This window comes from Centropristis striata, chromosome 1 (genome assembly GCF_030273125.1).
Source record: "Centropristis striata isolate RG_2023a ecotype Rhode Island chromosome 1, C.striata_1.0, whole genome shotgun sequence".
Classification (NCBI taxonomy): Eukaryota; Metazoa; Chordata; class Actinopteri; order Perciformes; family Serranidae; genus Centropristis; species Centropristis striata.
In genome coordinates, this window is record NC_081517.1 from 36,697,414 (window position 1) to 36,717,607 (window position 20,194).

General features: G+C 38.4%; 1 protein-coding gene across 1 annotated transcript; it reads right to left on the reverse strand.

Annotated features, from left to right (window-relative positions):
• Nucleotides 1-216: 216 nt before the first annotated feature.
• Nucleotides 217-2,353, reverse strand: slc25a4 (solute carrier family 25 member 4). The gene is made up of 4 exons (XM_059326455.1): nucleotides 2,198-2,353; nucleotides 1,128-1,614; nucleotides 886-1,026; nucleotides 217-760 (listed from the first exon to the last, which is right to left on the reverse strand). Exons 1-4 carry the CDS (start codon nucleotides 2,306-2,308, stop codon nucleotides 603-605), a joined length of 897 nt encoding a protein of 298 aa, XP_059182438.1. The 5' UTR covers nucleotides 2,309-2,353; the 3' UTR covers nucleotides 217-602.
• Between the last annotated feature and the right edge of the window lie 17,841 nt (nucleotides 2,354-20,194).

Consider the following 20,194-nt stretch of genomic DNA (forward strand, 5'->3'; position numbering starts at 1 on the left):
CAGTGCAGGTGTCAGAGCTGAAAAGGTGAAAGCACATGCATAAACAGACTTTTCTCAAGATGTCTGGCACAAGGCAAAATCAGGGAGCAGTTACAATAAAAATGTTGTCTTTGTGGCATTATAAATCAAAAGGTATGCTGTGAAAAAAGGCCTGTAAGAACTGCAAATGGCAGGTGTCCATGTGACTACCAATCATGCATAAAAAATACTGCACTGTAAGACTAAGAAATCTTTATTCTTAATAAAATAATGTGTGAGGTGGGACACTTGGGTCAGAGTGCAGTGGTCACAACATAACACCACATGGGCTTTAGCAACTTGCTCTACCAACTGACTCTGACATATGACAGGTAGTGACATCATCTCCTGCATCATCACAACATCTCCACTGAAACACTGGCTTGACTTTGTCACACTGAAACACTGTTTGTGCGTTGTAGATGGGATATATATATACATATTTCTGAGGGGGCATGTAAACCCAGGTCGAGTACCTGTACATTGCCACATTGTAAACCACCACAAGCTGTTAGCACTCTATTACAGGAATTAAGACTTAAACAAAGTGAAGGGTTTCCTTGGGGACTGGGAGATTAGACAGTTTATGTGTACTTCTTGATCTCGTCGTACAGCACCAACACAAAGGCACCACCCATGCCTCTGATCACGTTGGACCAGGCACCCTTGAAGAAGGCTTTTCCTCCCTCGTCCTTTAAGATCTTCTTCCAGCAGTCGATTGTGCCCGAGTACATGATGTCAGCTGTGGAAATGGAGACATGACAACTAAAGCGCAATGCCCATGGATGCATGCGTAAAAATGTGAAATCGCGCCAATCAAATCCATCATTACAAGGAAACCAGTCCACAAAAAAGAGTGACGCTTACCTCCTTTGCGTCCAGACTGCATCATCATACGACGTCTGACGGTGTCGAAGGGGTATGAAATGATACCAGCTGCAGCAGTGACAGTCTGGGCGATCATCCAGCTGACGACGATGTGTGTGTTTTTGGGATCTGGCAGCATACCTGTATGAGAGAGAAGTTAAGTCACGCGCTGGTCGCGAAATACAGAATACACCTATAATTTTAAACACGTGATAAAAGCCAGATCGGACAGGTGTGCGCACCTTTAGCTGTGTCGAAGCATCCGAAGTAGGCCGCTCTGTAGATGATGATACCCTGCACTGACACGTTGAATCCTTGGTAAAGACCCTTGAGGCCATCGGTTTTGAAGATCTTGCTGATGCAGTTTCCAAGACCGGTGAACTCTCTCTCAGCTGTGCCCTTGCCGATGTCGGCAGCGAGTCTTGTTCTGGCGAAGTCGAGAGGGTAGACGAAGCAGAGCGAAGTTGCACCTGCGGCACCGCCAGACGCGAGATTACCAGCGAAGTAACGCCAGAACTGTGTTTTTTGATCCACACCACCGAGGAAGATCTTCTTGTACTTATCTTTGAAGGCGAAGTTGAGGGCTTGGGTGGGGAAGTAACGGATCACGTTGGCCAGGTTGCCTCTCCAGAAGGAAATAAAGCCCTGTTCCTTTGGGATCCTGACCACACAGTCCATGATTCCCTTGTACTGCATCTCTGCAGTGATCTGTTTGCTGGCATGCTGGACCTACACGCAAAGACAATACAAGTAGAATAAAAAAGAAAAAGTCTCTCTCAAAACGTGATTAATCTTAGCAGGCCAGGCATTACTATGTGTAGTTGTAGACCTCTAGGCCTCGCAGCCTCCATGCACACTCCTGTCACTTGAGAATCAGCTATGTATTAGATTACATAGTTCAAGTTAAATTTAGCCATTCAATCCGACTGAATATTACTGCGGTCCTCTGTAGTATTGGAGTAATAATTAACTTAATAAACGTACCAAAAACAAATAAACTTCTAGTATTGTAGTTTTATTGACACATATAAGGAGGCCTTGTCACATCATCATAATAGCAGCAGCATCGCAAAGTCATGTGCGTAAAAGCATCTCCACATTGACGCAGGACCTCTCACGTGCCCTCTGACATTACGCACGAGGCTATTTGAACTCTCATAGTGCACAGTCAGACTTTTTTCTATTATAACATATTCTTGATTTACATTCAAGTGTTTGTTTTTTGCAGTAAAGTAACATTTACGCACACTTTACGCACAAAAGAATGAACATGCGGCCATGCTTTTAGCAACAGTTGGTTCAATTATTTTACCTGCAGCAACAGTTTGACTCTCTCAATGGGAGCGACAGCTGTTTTGGAGATGGCAGCGGCAACGCCACCGGCCAAAAAGTCCTTCAAGAAACTAACCACCGCGTCCGACATGGTTGTATTTTACTTGTGCAGAGATGAGACCCCTGACTGTTCCTAACCTCACCAAGATCCTCAGGGAAACCCAACGCCCCTCAAAGTGGACGAGCTCCCCCCATCTGTCCATATATATGGGCGCCATTTATCGCGAGAATTTTGAGTGATGGATTTGCGTTTTGTCGAACAGATAAACGAGGCTGAATAAATATCCGAGGTTGAAGTTCAAGACATGCGCCATGTTCCTGAAATCAAGAATAGGACAAGCCGGGGACGTTTAAAGGACACAATATGTGTAATTTGATTATTATTAAAATATGAACTTATTTGCAATCGAATCTAAACCTAATTATAGAAAAGTATTTTACCTTAAATCTTGCTGGTCCCAGCCTTCTCATTCATAATCCAAACATACACTTGTGGGTCAACTGAGTTTCCAGAATCCTTAAAATGAACAATGAAGTTCTATGTAGTGTATCTTAGATAGGATCAACTGTGGTGAACTTTTTACAGTTATCCCACAGAGTATAGATATATTTTTTAACATTTCATAGCACAGGTGTGGTATGACCCTCACAGTTACAGAGACTAATTTGTTTTATCTAATTGTTTTCACATATTAACATCATTTTCGGCTACTAAAGACAATGTAAAGCCTCTTTTCATTATATTAAGGGAGCATCACTTCAGGTTGAAATAAAAAGTTGGGTGTGGGTCAGAGGTCAGGTGGGTGGGATATTAGGTAAGAAGCATTTAGTTAAATCACGATCCATACCTTGTCTTTATTTCAGTTTATCTGGCTTTAGACTGGTCTTTTCCTTTTAGTTTAGTGACAGTTTTGCTGCACAGTCACTTTTGGCACCTGTTGAAAAGACGCATCAAGCCAGCTTGAGATAGGACGGACGGTAGGAGCGGAAATACATTCGAAAATAAGTTACCACCACAAAGAGCAACATGGTTTTAGTTGATTTTGTCGTGAAATGTTATACCGGAAGTCTAATTCTGGCTGACTTGACGTTACAAGTACATGTGCACGCAGATGTTACACGAAAACGCGAATATGATCCATAGCAACATCAGCGGAGCCAAGAGACATTGGACATAACGTACTACAGCTTCCAGTCGGCAACAGCAGCGGGGTTGGATCCAAAGTCTGCTTCATTCATATAATATCAAAATTAACGGCTTTTCTAGGATGTTAAATTCATGCATACAATTGAAATGTAGCCTACAAACATTGCAGAATATTAAATTAACACAATGGTGCAGAAAAACAAGAATATGAACCTGAATAAATACACAAAAATAATGATAATTACTAATATAATTGGAATAAACAAACTTCAATAATATAATATTATAAGAAAAAACGCGCATTATTCTTCTTTAAAGAGTTTACTTTGACAGTTTTATTAGGGTTTTGTAAATCTGTTTGTAAGTTTGAGGGTCTTAATATATTCGTTAAACACATAAACATCAAGTGAAATCTGGGTAAATTTTGTTGTTTTGCATTTATATATGAATTCAGTGTTCAGTGTCATTTACAAACACAGACGCATTTACAATACATTTTTATTGCAACAAGTTAAAGCTTGATGTCTTAAATACGTCTAAGATCAAACTAAAATTAAAATACAATAAAACTAAGTATTGTTTTTGTGATTTCACCCCGATGTCCCTCTTTAGGACTGTAAAATGCCACCTCATGAACACTTGGTGGCGCTGCCTGACTGTTGATTCAACAGCAATCCTAACGGGATAATACCAAAGTCGTAACACCACTGATTAATCACCTCAGTAGTAATGATACTGATATAATTACTACAAATACCACTAGCATTGAAGCTAATACTAACGTTATTATATATATTAATATAGAGCATAAAAGAAATGTACATTTTAATTGAAATGTATTTATGTATTTGTCTTATTTCATTTTTATTGATCACTTTGTCACTTTTTTCCTTTGCTTTCTTGACTCCTGCTGCTTAAGCAAGTCCATTTTCCTGGTGTGGGATCAATAAAGTTTTTATCTTATGCAACAACTAATAAATAAGTAAAGTTTATTTATAGAGCACAGATATTACAGAGTGCTTTACAGGAAAAGGGATAACATAAGACAATTAAATCACAATGAAACAAAATAAAATTATAAAATTATATGCCTACTTAAAGGCTATACACCTCTGTGCTCTGGTAACAGACATCACCTCACACAATCTTATAAATGGTTTGTTTTTATAGAGTATTTCTCCACTATTAACATTGTTTCTAAGGTAGATGTAATTGGGATGGTAAACCCTGTCACAAACAGGATGGGGGATAAACATTAAAACTTCTGTCTCTACAGTCTGATCTATAGTTAAATAAACCTACAGAGTAAACTGGGGGATTTTGCCTCTACTTCCCCATCTCTGCTGTTTTGTGCTGTCTAGAGCAGTCAGTGGGGGGCACTAGAGAGCTGATTGACCTTAAAGGTGCATCACCAACATCCCCACAGTGCAAATGGAGTGCCCAGTGAAACAGGTGTCTTTTCTCATTTACTCCACACTTCATTCACAACAATACAAATAATGCACCACTTTACTTGGTCCCCACAGGGAAATATTCTTAAGTAGCCCCCACCGGCCAGGTCAGAGGTCAGGCTCAGCTGCAACCTTCGAGCTGGTTAGGGATTCAGCATCTTGTTCACTCCAACACTTGAGCTCCGCAGATGCTTGCTGCCACAGGGGCTTGCACCTGCTTTTGGGCGAGCATAAGTCATAGCTTTTCTTTTTGGGATAGATTTAACCAATTCACATCTTTCTTCTCTAAAGTATCTTCATTCTGAATTCACTGAGCTGTCAGGGATTGCCTGGTTTTATGCTGTTGTTTACTTTTACAGTTGTTATGTATCCCTTTGTCAATGTTGGCAACATAAAATTAAAAGACTTGTCATATTATCTGGATTTGTATCAGCAAATTTGCCTCTTCTATTATTTCCAAATATTATTGTTTTCTTTCTTGTAAAACTCACCCACAGCCGCCCATGTATCATGTATAAAAATATCTAGTAACCATCTGCATGGTTGGAGGAGGCTTGGCAGAGTATGTTGGCCTACATATGAGAAAACTAGCTTCTCATATTATTTCCAGGAAAAACCTTAACTCCTTGTTTAGTGCTGTTGAAACTCTTTTTGTACTGTTATTTAAATCTGATCTAGATTTGCGAAAGTCGTTGCTCAGTAACCTTGGATCTCGGAGATTGAAGGAGGGGTCATGGAGGGGGTGTGGGCTTGGATTTGCATTTTGAGTATGAAGAGCTGCAGGTGTCAGACAGTTAGACCCCCCCACCCCCTTGCCACACACATAAACATGCACATACGCAAAGCCGTTACGCAGAGCTCTAACACCAATACAGTCACTGATTTTATCAGTTAAGAAGCAACTGTGACGAGCATCTTTTTATTCCCCTGGTCCCCTACCGTCTAAGGCTGCAGATCTAAGACCAGTAGGGACTGAAAGATAATGGAGATTATGAGTGTCAGACAGGGTTAAAACCACAGATATTAGGGTCAGAACTCACCAGCATGGGTCCACTGGTTGCTTCTGACTCCAGCATGTGAGTCAGACTGAATTTCTGCTTAGGACTCCATTTTTTTCTAAACTAATTGAAACAATAAATTAAAATAAAAAAACTAGAAAATTAGATTTATATGATGAAGCACAGCTTTGTATAAAGCCTTACAATAGAGGTTTTAACCATATATCTACTTACTATTATATATTTTAATATTATAATAATAATAAGACAGTGCACACTATAATGTTAATTCAAAATCTTTTTGTTTCTTGCCCATTTGTTTATTTATATAACTGTTAGCTGTTGTATCACATAGGATGATATTAGTCTATATTTTTTTAAATTTTCAACAAATCCTGTATAAAGACTCAAATCAACAATGTGTTAGGGTGCCTAACCAAACTTATTGGTTCCTCTGAAGACATAAATGGCTGACAAATTTATAGTTTCACTACATATTAAGGCTGACTAATGTAATAAAACAGCTGGTCATTGTAGTTTTTAGCAGACAGCTCCCAGACAGAATTAAATAGTGTATTTGGTGGGGACTATTTTCTTCTGTGGAAGGTTATTACACATTTGTTGCTTTAGTGAGTGTTTATTGCAGCAGGATGGTGTCTGCAGGACTTAACTACAGTGAACATGTTAATTGTAATGAAGGAACAGTGTGGCTCACTGGCGTATTTTAATTATTTTAAAACTAAAAATGGACCCAGAGTCAAATAAACAATACTGATTTTTATTTTTATTTTTTTATTTGTTGCCAAAAGACAAATCTAAAATAATATTAACCATGCCCGTTTAAAAGAAATAACACCACAACCTTAATAATTATGTAGAAAAATGTAAAATGTTTTAATATATATATATATATATATATATATATATATATATATATATATATATATATATATATATATATATAACTACATATTACATTACATTGCGTTTTTGTATATTACATTACATTACATTGTGTTTTTGTATACATACAATAACACAAGCAGCATTATCTGGGACATAACAATGGGGCTATGTGTCAACAAAAGCTCAGCCTAAAAGAAGATCATGATGGCTGTTTATTCTCTCACAATGCTCGATCCCATGAGTCGCCTGTGTAAAGTCAAAATGTTAATACAATCCTATTGCCTCAAATCCAACAGGCTGGGATGCACACTGAGTATTGCCTAGCAGACTTAGAGACTGAGCTCTCCAGGGCTCAGGGGGAAGGAGATTATTTAAGTGTTTCCCCCTCTTCTCCTCTCTGGTGCCCTTTATTGGCTGTTGGCCTGTTTCCATCAACTTTAAGGAAAGTGACAATGTGAGTGTAGAGCACATGTGTGTGTGTGTGAGTGTCTGTGTCACAACAACACAAAGAGAGGGACGGTGTGATGCAGCGGACGTTTCTCACCCACAGGCAGGGCAGTGGCCGTGGCAGAGCAGCCAAGGTGGACAATCACACACACACACATAAACACACTGCTGTGAAGAACGAGGAGAAATCCCCATGACCAATCAGGAAGACCTGCAGACACGCAGTCAGTGGGGGACGAAGGGATGGACATGGCGGGAGTGGGGGTGGAGGTTGAGAGACGCAGAGGCTGAGGGAGCGAGGTTCATGAGAAAGAGGGGTGGGGTGAGGATGAAGACTGGGAGCATGTAGGAGTCGATCCGGTGCTGAGGTGAAAAGATGGAGAGAGAAAGACAAGTGTGAAGAGCAGGAAGTCTTATGTTGGAGGAGTTATTGCTGTTTGGCTGCAATCATGTCTGCGTGACACAACTGCGTTTGAACGTACCAGCAGTTGTCCTTGTATGGTTATCATCTAAAAATATCTCCTGACAATATGCATGCTCGGGCAAGGCTCTGCACAGTGCAGCATGCTGGACTAAACTTACCAGTAAGCCCTCAGTATGGCTGGGAAATCTGAAATCTGAGGCAGTTTTTGCCACTGGCTTTACTGCATATTTCTTAACAACAAAAATAATCACAGTGGTGCCATCTCTTCAGCAACTAGATTTTACTAATGTTTCGCATGTTAAATTATTTTTAAATAGACAATAGAACTGATGGGAATTTAATGGAATATTCGCTGGACATCTTGGTACATTAACTACACTACACTCATTTCTCTTTTATTTATTTCTCGAAGAATCATTCAGGGCAACCCTCATTTACAATGATGCCGAGAGCACAGAGAAAAATATAATGAAGAACAAACACAGACAAAACACTTAAAAAACATTAAATAACAGTTTCAGCGAAGGCAGAGTTATTGGTTATCATAGTTTTAAACTGGCCCATAGTTATAATTGTGTTGAGTTTAAGTAAACACAGCATCACATCTGACTTAGGACACTTTAAATATCTGTGTGAAAATAATCTATACTTTTACATGCAATAGAGTAGACTTGACGTGTTGCAGTTGTTGTTAAGGTTCGGGAGTTTCAGGGTTCAGAAGTGGCGCTCACTGTTTATTCTTCAGCTGTGAAGCAGCAGCGCAGGCCGCCCTTTCACAGATTAACTTCCCCAAATTGGATAAATTAGACAAAGTAAGTTTGCTCACAGTCCATTTTCAGGGTTTAGGAAGGCAGTATGTTTAGGATTAGAGGAGACAGAGACTTTGTGTGTGTATGTGATAAGATAAATGTAGACATGTTGTCTCCATTCATTATTTCTGCATGTTTTCTTATTTCACCAAACATTTTTGTAGTTTTTTTTCACTTTAAAAGTTTTTATCCCTCTTTCTTAATAAATCAGACTGTTGAGGAAATATTAATCTTTGTTTTAACTGTTCTGGATATAGTGATGCTTTAAGAAGATTTTGCCAATATTAGAGGAGAATCATTATTCCAAAATACATCTTATATTTTTAATATTAGCGTGAGGTGCAGAAATGTAATTGCAGCCAGGGGAATTTTTGTATCAACCCCCACAAGCCGACAAGAAGCCTGAACAAAAACTCTCATTTCTTTGCTGTGACATCTCAGTCCCCTTTACCTTTCACTACCTTGTTTTCTTTACACCAAAGAGTAAAAAAAAATTAAATAGCAGCACTCATCTCTCTCTCTCACAATTTAAGAATTCCACTTGGACCGGCGGTCGCTCAAGACAAACTAATCAATTCAGAGGAGTAATATATTTGTAGCACCCTCAAGATGATGGTCCCTCTCTCGTAAGTGTGTGAACCTCATTCATCCATTCTTCCTTCTGCTCAGAAAGACAACAACCCCTTCAAAACCTCAAGTCCATTTAAAACGGATTTCGAACCCTCTCAACAGCCCTTAGTCCCAAATTAGTGGGGTCATTTTAGCTGCGAAATAATCTCATCTGGAATTAGAGTGTGTAATGAGGAAGACTTTGTCACACAGCTTGTCAAGAGTTTAACCTGTAGTGTCTCTATTGTGCAGCAGTGCTGGTATGTAAATGTATTGGTTTTATCATGCACATTATGCTGTAGAGAGGTTGTTCTTCCTTGAGGAGAGAACATCTTTTATGTTCATCTTGTACTCAGAGAAAAAAACCTTCAAACAAGAAGGAAAAAAAGGATGACTTCACCCAATTATACACAGGACGGCTCTAGAAATGTAAATTCAGTTTCTGTCTATCTTCATAACAGATTATTTAGAAAATAACATTCCTGTCTGTTATAATTAAGGTGTAATGGTTCTTCACACAAATCTGTGCAATGGACTTTTAACAGACTGCAGCTTCAAATGAAACCAGCTGCTAATTGGTCGCTAAATTTAAAGAAAGAAATAATAACACATCACAATTAAAACAGCCTCAACAATTATTTTACAGTTGAATAAACACCTCTCCGACACCGATCAGTAAAAGTTTTAATAACATTTATTACGGAGTTATTGTTTTGGCTTACAGTGTATTACTGCAAGGTTTGTGTTGTTTTGTTCACCCCTGTGGTTGTATAAGATAAGATAAGATAAGATAAGATAAGATAAGATAAGATAAGATAAGATAAGACTTTATTCATCCCGCAGTGGAGAAATTTAGTTGTCACAGTAGCTCAAGATAAAGACACATAGATATAGAAGACAGAGTAATAATATAAAAACTAATAAATATACATTCATTCTATACACATTCTATACATACATTTCTGCTATTTGGCATTTATTATTAATATATTTTTTATTTGTTTGTTTTCCTGGGAGTACTTTGCATTTTACAGATATTGCACATTGGAGGAAATATATTTTAGCATGTTAATTAAGTTAAATACGTTTTTGTATGTAGTAGTCTGAACATCAGTGAATACATATATTTAAATATATGCAGAGATATACACAGTATAGTATAAGTGGCCTAATATAGGCCTAATGTGGTCTGATGTAAACATGAGCATGAGCATAAATAACATATATTATGTGGTGGATATGAAAGATTTGAAAGTCCATGCAATCTGAAAATAACTTATTTCAAGTGGTAAAACTCCACTTGGTTGGACAGCAAAATGTACAAAACTCTATTTATCCTTAATTTTATGATTTCTTTGAAGGATTATTCTTTTATATGGAATTAATTAATCAGTGAAATGATCAGTTGATCATTACAAAATTCTAAGTTCCTCCAGGAAAACAGTTCAGCCAAAGAGTTAACCCCCTGCCACATCTCGCTGAGATCAGGTTAGTGAGTTAGACGACCGCTTAAACAAAAGCTGCTCGCTAAATATATGTTGTGTTTGCTGTTTGAAACTGTCCCTCTTTCCTTTTCATCTTGAAGGATGTTTTTATTTTATTTCACAAAGTTGAGTGGAGGTGCTTTAGGTGAGGTGGCTTGTCACTATAAGATACAGCAGGAAAACCTGAAATAAATTGACAATCATTTTGAATCCCTGAAATCAAGCAAAAACATCAAACATTCTCTGGTTTCAGCTTCTTAAATGCGAGTATTTGCTGCCATTCTTTATTTTTACATTATTGTTCAGAACTACCTACATGCTTTAGACTGTTAGTAGAGTAATATGAAGAAGTAATTATATTTAATGCCTATTAATTAAATAATAATATACAAATAATTGGTCTATTTCTCTCTTATGCAAATAGTTTTTAGTTGCAGTCCCAGATTATTGTTTCCCAAGTTTTATACAAAACAGACTTTTAATACTTAAATGTGTACATTTGTTTAACTTTTATTTATAAAATACTTGATTTTTTGTATTTCAGATATTTACACTGCACCAAAGGTAAGTCGAAACTTTAGCAACATTAGTATCGTATTCTATCGTCCAGATTTTCACCTTCTGCTAATAAATCATTTCAATGCAAAAACACCCTCTAAATGTCACACACATTCAGCCAAATTTAATGTCTTCATACTCGTCTTGCTTCTGTTGAAACACGGTTTAAGATGATCTGAAAACCTTAAAAGTAGATTAGTCTAAAAGAGAAAAAAAAAGTCCTTAACACCTTTGATAAATCAATTTATTTTGATGTGTGTTTCAGTGTGTGTGTGTGTGTGTGTGTGTGTGTGTGTGCATGTGTGCATGTGTGTGTGCACACGAGTGTGTGTTGTGCATGTGTGCCTGACAATGCATCACTGACCCTTTGATTTGGGGGATAAGTCGCTGCTTGTGCGTCCATCTTGATTTGATGGCCGGAGAGAGGGCTGATTGACCCCGTGACCTTTCTGTGTGGGGCGAAGCTCCTCGATGTCCGGAGCTCCTGTCAGCGGGTTAATGAGCGACGGCTGCTCGGGGCACGCTGGGCCTTGGCTAAGTGACCGGGCCGGATGACCACCCTCTGCTCTGACCCTTACGCCTCTCTACGGCCATCAGTTAAACACCCCCACCTCCTCCACCACCACCACCACCACCACCACCCAGCACCCGTGCTTCTCCTCCCTCGTCCTTCCTCCCCCTCCCACAGTGAAGCTGGGACTCAGGACTTAAGCTCAGGTTTGTACAGCTGCTGCACAAGCTTTCACTGGTCAACAACGGAAACCTTCACTGCCCCATCGTCACGGCACACACACACACACACACACAAATGCCACATTTTCTTATGCAAAAAAGCAAAACAAACAAACAAATGGTAAAAGGACCTGCACTTATATAGCGCTTTTCTAGTCGCTTTGCGACCACTGAAAGCGCTTTACACTACAGACTGCGCTCATTCACTCACACATTCATACTGGTGGCAGACTACTCTACCCTAAACGGTGCCACCTGCCACCATTGGGAATTCATTCACACACCGATGAACGCAGCATTGGGAGCAATTTGGGGTTCAGTATCTTGCTCAGGGATACTTCAACATGTAGGCTGCCATGGTCGAACCACCAACCCTCCGTTCGGTGGGCAACCCGCTCTACCAACTGAGCCACAGCCGCCCAAACAAGTAAACAAAACAAGACAAACAAATCAAAAAACAAACAAACAAACAAACAAACAAAAAAACTCTCTCTACATAGTTCAAATAGGGTTCCCACACTTTATAGAATTGGTCTGTTTTTGAATGTAATATACATGTAAGGTACTCTAATGGCAGGTTTTAGACTGTTAGTAGAGTAATATGAAAAGTTCCCTTTTTGCTGTGGTAAGATCTAAATGACATTATATTTAATACCTATTAATTAAATATTAATATATAAATAATTGGCCGATTTTTTTCTTATGCAAATAGTTTTTAGTTGCAGCCCTAGTTTATTGTTTCCCAAACTATATACAAAACAGACTTTTAATATTAAATTTTGTATGTTTGTTGACTTTTACTGATAAAATACTTAAAAACTTGTTTTTTTGTATTTCAGATATTTCTCTGCAATCTCTGAAAACAAGCTCTACTGCAATACTACAACACTATCATTATCAAATTGTCATATAATCAAATTTTAGGGTAACCATAAGTTTAACCCTCCTGTTATGTTCGTTATTCAGGAACAGCAAAAACCTGGGGCATATTTAATTATCCAAAAGTGTCAGAAACTAAAATATCCCACCCCACATTGTTTATATCTCAATAATAACTCCATTAATAACCATTTCAATCAATATTTAGTGCAATGGTGTTCTCTACCTCTGACAGATGGTTCAATGAGAATAATTCTCTTTTTTCATAAAAAATGCATGTTTAAACTTGTTTTTATGTACATTGAAAATACCTGCAAATAAAATACAATAGTTTTACATGGCATTGATTTTTTTTACAATTTTTATTTTACATTAATTTTTTTTCTTTTTATGAAAAAATACTTATAACGATTTTTTTATTTATTTTATTTTTTAACTTCGAAATGGGTCATTTTGACCCACAACATAACAGGAGGGTTAACCCTTCTATTTACATTTATATTTATTTAAAGAACAAACTAATGCCTGGTTTATAACACACTATAATAAAGCTATAAGCAGATATTGGTGAAGTGTGTATTAATGTCAACAATTATAACTCATCACACGAAAGAACAAACAACTGTACAAACAGTTAATATGTACTTGATTACACATTATACCATGGCTATAATTATATTGTATGAAAATAAATTACTCATGAAAAAATCTTGACAATGTGTTGCAAAGGTTTAATTACATCTTAATGCAAATCTTTTACTGGTGGGCTTAAAACTGTTTTTGTAATTTGTGTTTACGATTATGTTATCAAGCGTCCCCTGTCTGTTTACACACCAGATATTAATGCTTCACATGCACTTAAAGCACTTTAAAATCTCCCCAGGTCTGTAAAAACTACTTTACAGTATATTTGAGCCGTGTATTAATTGTTCATATTGTATGCTGCTTACTAATGTTAAACAGGCTGCTGTCGCTTTGGGTCACTACTTTTCAATAATTTGTATTTGATAACGAATTATTTATAAGTTATACATTTTTGTGATATTAATGGAAGTCCTTCATTATGCTTAAGAGGCATACACATCTGTTTTAAAAACACCTTTTGGGTTGGTTGTGGGAAATCAATTTGTTTTGTGCATATACTGTCGTTCATGATAAGCTGCTTTGTCTTACAACTTCACACCTAATTAATTATTTAAGTGAAAAAAGTCATAACCCTCATTTAAGGACCTATTACTTTTATAACTTAAGACTTTACTGAAGAATCAAGAGTTTTTACCTCATATTAAAGTCTGCCACTGCAAATGTTTATTAAATTGCTGATCTATAAACATTTGTATTTGATGACTTAACCATCATCAGCAACCTTTTATGAAGTATTTCTTATTAGAAGGTGGGAAAGGCGAAAGGTGCACAAATAAACAAAGAATAGCTGTTACAACTATGATAACACTCAATAATTCCAAGCCTCAAAAAAATAAGCATCTAATTTATTTTATTTTTTTTTACATTGTTTTTATTGTATTGTATTTAATACAATGAGTATCTGGGCCTTTTGGTACACTACAGATTTCATTCATTTTTATTATTTTCTGAGGCTTATACATCTTATATCTTTCACTTTTCATTGTCTTGTATGTCTAAACTGTTTCTGATTTTATGAATTTGTCTTATTCAGTCAGCAGATTTGGCTAACAACGCAACAGGCTCGTCTCTCGGGGCACGTGAAGTCTCGGGCCGCAGCTGAAAGTAGCCCATCCCAGTGTGGACGTTTGTTAAAGTGAACAGGGTAATGAATTTTAAACTGCTATAGTAACAGCTCTCAGACATGTGGTTTTAGTGTGTCAGCATGGGTGAGTGGGTGGGCGTGTGTGTGTGTGCGGTTGGGATTTGCAGTTGTGTCTGTGTCTATGTATTTTCCATGAATGTAGGGGATATGTGCATAGATGGGGGTGGGGGCTGGGAGTCAGCCTCTGTGTACGTGTGAGTGTATGTGCTGAGGATAAAGACCTAGCAAACCAGCCTGGCTTAGTTGACAGGTGACAAGGGTTGTTTTGAATGGGGATTTTGTAATACCAACAGTGAGGAAAAAGCCGGGGTACCAAGGGACTTCTGAAAAGAGAGAAAAAGGACTTTTCTTCTTGCAGTGACGGAAGAGAGAAAGGGCCGTGAAGGCTTCGGGGGACTTAAGGATCCCACTAATCAAACTGCTCCACCGTCTAGCGCACTCATTTTTATTCAAAACGTAGAAATGCTAAATCATTCCAATCGGATTGATCCCTGTGTCAGTGCCTGTGTGGTATTTTCATTCTCTTCTTTCCGCCGTGTCCTCAACTTTGACATATCAGTCAAGCAAGGACAGAGCTGTTACAAAGAGTACTGATCCAGAGGCAGCCTAATGGTTAAGGAGTGGCATTTTAAATGTTGTTTGTAAATTTGCATAAATTAACGGGCCCTCTTGAAACGAACCGCCTTAAAATCGCTTCGTTTTCGCCCATGTTTTTGAGGCTTATTATGATTTTTTTTGTATGTGTTTTTCAAACAGTATTGTTACATACTATGTGCCATTATGTTCCTTAAAATCTAAAAGATTTTCATTGAAGTAAATGTCTCTTAAGTTGCAATCTCTCACAAAATGTTGTAACGAGGATTGAGCCTATGGCCCACTGAGGAAAACTCTTGCATTTGCAGTATTATGAAGTGTTACGGGTAACACAAAAAATACAAGTGGAGCACAGTAAGTGATGGTTTTCCATCACCCAGCAGTGGTCAGTACACCAGAGAGGGAAGGAGGAGATAATGCAACAGACTCACTCTTGAAAACCTCACTAGTGTTTGTGAAGCAGCATAATGGGTTTTTTTTCAGTCACTGCTAGCATTGTTTTGGCTGAACAAACAAAGAAAACGGTTTTGACTTCAGATGATAAAACTTCAAAAACAAATCAAAGAGAAAAGCCCTTTTCATACCGTGTTTCCACAAAAGTGCCGTAATGAGCTCTGTCGGAATTTCGACTTCATACTGATTCTGCAATGCTGCATTGGTGTCCATTTACGTTGCAATCCAGCATTGTGGAACGAAGTGAGAGGAGACGGTAGTGCTGTGTAACAGAGCAGCAGCAGTGCGTGTACAATCAGCAACAGCAGCAGTGAGTGCATTCAAAACAATGATGGCAGAAGAACCGCCCCTCGTGCTGTTTCTCGCTGTAGAGATTCTACAGACTCAAGCAAAGTTGTTCTGCATTATCCTGAACATGATTTGATTACTGTTGGACTTGAGTGAGAGGTGTGTTTTTGATGATACGATCCACTTCTTTAGTTATTGCGTGCTACACGGTGGTGTAGTGGTTAGCACCCTCACAGCTAGAGGGTCGCCTCCGGCCTGCGGCTCTTCTGTGTGGAGTTTCCATGTTCTCCCCGTGTCAGCGTGGGTTCTCACCGGGTATTCTGGCTTCCTCCCACAGTCCAAAAACATGCACTTAGGTTTAATTGGTGACTCTAAATTGCCCATAGGTGTGAATGAGAGCGTGATTGTCTGTCTCTATGGCTACGGTCAGACTGCAGCCTGAAGTGACCCATATCCGATTTTTTCGCCCCTATGCGACCTGCATCTGATCTTTTAATGACAGTCTGAACGACACAGATCCGATTTTTTCAAATGCGATCCAGGCCACTTGGATATGTGGTCCTAAAACCGATACATATCTGATCTTTTGACATGTGACTCCAGTCTGAACGGCCAGGTCGCATTCATCATACATAGGCTTACTGCTCGCGGCCATGTTTTCCGCTACTTCTGTAAACACTGAGCACGATCGCTGCGTGTGACGTCGTCGTGTCCTCCAATGCGCATGCGGGACACTTTTGGTACGTTTAAAGTTCACACTGGAGATCACGTACAAGTCGCATTTAATTGGAAATGTGAACGACCTTGCAAAAAAATCGGATACCACAAAAAAATCTGAATTGAGCATTAAGCCCTGCAGTCTGAACGTAGCCTATGTGTCAGCCCTGCGATAGTCTGGCGACCTGTCCAGGATGTACCCTGCCTCTTGCCCAATGTCAGCTGGGATCGGCTCCAGCCCCAACGACCCGAATGCGGATAAGCGGTTAATGGTAATGAATAAAAAAAACCAACATATTTCTGTCTTGCCGGCCCTCCAGGTTCACATTAGTCCTGCCTGGAACAGTCTCACCACTTAAACACCTCTGTTACTACAATTCTACAATGTCATTTGGCAGATGCTTTTATCCAATGTGACGTACATTTGAGAGTTAATACAACACAAGCAAAGATGAAGTCAAGAAACAACACAAGAGTAGGTGGCATGGGTTAAGTTTGAGTCCATTAAGAAGTGCTTTTAGGTCGTGTGAGCAGTCATTGTGAAGAGTTCATTCTGTTACCTCTAAAGACGGTACAGAGCCAGATCACTTGGTCCCCCCATAACGTCTCAGGGGCGTTCAGACTGAAGGTAAAATGTCACAGGCGTAAATATCGTGGCTTGAAATGTCAGTCTTAAAGGGGCTAAAGGGAGATCCTAAACAGTCCTGCAGTTACTGAAGAGAACGAAACTTTGAGAGATTTTTGAGATTGTATCTTTAAAAAGAGTATGGTGTGTGGTTAACTGTGTGTAACAACACAGAAGTAAAACCATTGTGCATAATTAGGAACGAAAAATCAATTCTATTGTAATAACTTAATACTTCTTACACTCATAAAAATCGAATTTCAACTGCTACCACTGCTTACACACCACCTGCCACTTCAGTTGTTAACAGTGCACACAGCTTTCATCACAACACCTCAAACTGACAGTTCAACTGCTTTCAGCCTCTTCACACCAACTGAGTTTTTGTCTTCAACTGTCAGTTTAAACACTTCAGTTTACATTTCGTCCAATGTCATAGCTTAATACCAACTCACACTTCAACTACAACGTTTTTACAATGCACAGAAATACTTCATAAATACATACTTCAACTGTCTCTGAAAGTTCAAATTCAATGTAAATATTAGCTATGGTCTTTGGTAAACAACTGTACTCGATACTTTAGCTGTTTTAGCCTTTTCACACTTAAACTTCAAATCCTTTCAGTGCTTCATCTTAAATGGCAACTCTACCACGCAAACAAATAACAATTTAAGATTATATTTAATTTTAAGATTATAACTTACTGTGTTTGCACTTGCAGTTTCCAGCGTAACAGGCCACACTTGAAAATGTGAAAGGCATGTGTCTACTATACATATAGAGAAACACACACACACACACACACACACACACACACACACACATAAACACTTTTCATCCAGTAGTGAAGATCTAGCCGGGATTTATAGCAGAATCTGTATATTGAATATTTATTTTTCAATTACATCAAACAATAACCAGTTTAGTTTAATTGCAGTTTATGAGAAATGTGGTTGTAATTGTTAGAATCTGTCTGTCTGTCTGTCTGTCTGTCTTATCTTGTCTGGGCTGTATATGTGTGTGCGTCTCTCTCTCTCTCTCTCTCTCTCTCTCTCTCTCTCTCTCTCTATCTCTCTCTGTGTGTGTGTGGCATTTGGGAGGCATAATATCTGCATGTTTAATCTCAGTGGGCGGTGCTCGTATGTTGTAGTGAGTCCTACAACTTTTTTTTGCATCTCCATGTCTTCAGACTGGCTCTGTCTTCCTCTGCGACATCAGCTCCTACATCTTTGCTCCACGTTATGATCGTCACCATAGCAACATGTCATTTAACTGACGTGGACCTCCTCTCTCTTCAGCTCAGTCTCTGTGTCCCCACATATGAAACAGTTTGATAATGTTCAAGGGTCACTCATACAGAGGTTAGTTTACTAGTTATAAATTGTACTCAATCTGAAAACAAAAAGAGTGTTTTTTCTGTTGCTCTGGAGGAACTTTGTCAAATTTAAGGAAATCTTAGTTATATTGGAAATTGATTTTTTGAAAAATATGAAAGTTTACCACACAGAGAGGTTTTATTGAAAAGATGTTCTTGGTTGCATTTTGGGAAGTTTTTGGCTCTTGTTCCGTACTGGGATTAAACGTCAGACTATCCCAGCTTCTTATTCTGTCTCTTGTGATGGAGGACTCAGCCTTCATGAAGCCACATTCACCTCTGTGTGAGTTTCCAACAATCTACCATATAGATATATATTTCCTTTACAGGACAAACTTCCCTATAACAATATACCTACTTGTTTGTTCTGTGACAGACAAGTGATCTCTGTATTTACGTTACTTTTCTTATTCTCTGAGGCAGAGAGTTGTTAGGAACAATAAGGTAAAGACAGCAAATAAATGATAGAAAGCATTTCAAAATAACCTATAATAATAATAATAATACCGGTAATTATTATTATTATCTTTATTCTCATTAAATTATGAAAGCTGTTAAGGTGATAAAACAATTTCAAGTATGTTTTGAGCTTTTAAAGTTGAATAATTGTGTGAGTAGCTACATATAGTCTACTCTTTTGCAACTTTTGCGACTATTTTCTACTTTCTTTTTGTTTACTATAATAAAAGCAAATTAATACACATACCATTCACAACAGCATGATGCTGCGACAATAAAAGCTCAGAAAAGAGAGAAAAGAAAAGAAAATAACAGGAGACAAAGTAAAATGAAAATAAATCCCTTTAGTAATTCAGATAATTAGGTTGACATTTGGAAACTAAAATGATAAGATGACAGAAAGGGCATATTTAGACTTTATAGTTTTCCTTTAGTCATAACTATGGTTAATTATTCCTATTTCGTGTCGTGTTGTGCTACTTCGTAATGGAATTTTTCCAAACAGTTTTTTTCATTTTTTATTTTTTATTTTCAGGAAACACAGATTCAGATCAGTTCTCTGTTGATTTTACTCAACAGGACAATTGTATTAATTATCTAAGGACAATTTTCATCCGAAACCTCACATACAATGTTTAATGTGTAATTTTAAATAAATGTTAATTGATTTGGGTTTTTTTTAGTCCACAAACTTAAAACACATGGACAAAAGAGAAACAAAGCAACCTATCTTCTTCTTCCTCATTACAGAATCGACATAATGATGATAAACAGCTTTTATTTTACACTCGTTGCTACACTTTAAGTGTGTTCACTCCGTAACTGGACTAACATCAGTGGATTAGTGGCTGAAGTGAACAGAGAAATTGGTAATTGTATTTAAAAGAGACAAGTTTTGAGGGTTAAACACCCCTGCTGTGACCCAGCCGTTCCAACGGAGAACATTTACCCAGGCAAACAGTGGCCTCTCCCCCACCCCGACCCCCCACCTCCACCTCCACCTCCACCTCCCACCCCATCACACCCGCTCTGCTGAAATGAAAAGCGGAGCACTGACTCAACTCTCATCCTCTCCACCACTGTCCCAGATTAAATCGTGAAATCATTTAGTGTTTGTGTGGTCTTCCCTGGCCGTGAGGAGAAAGGATGGACCGGGGCAGAGAGTGGGAGAGAGAGAGAGGAGGGATCCAGCCCGAGTCAGTGTGTGGGAACCACATAGGGAGAAATCCC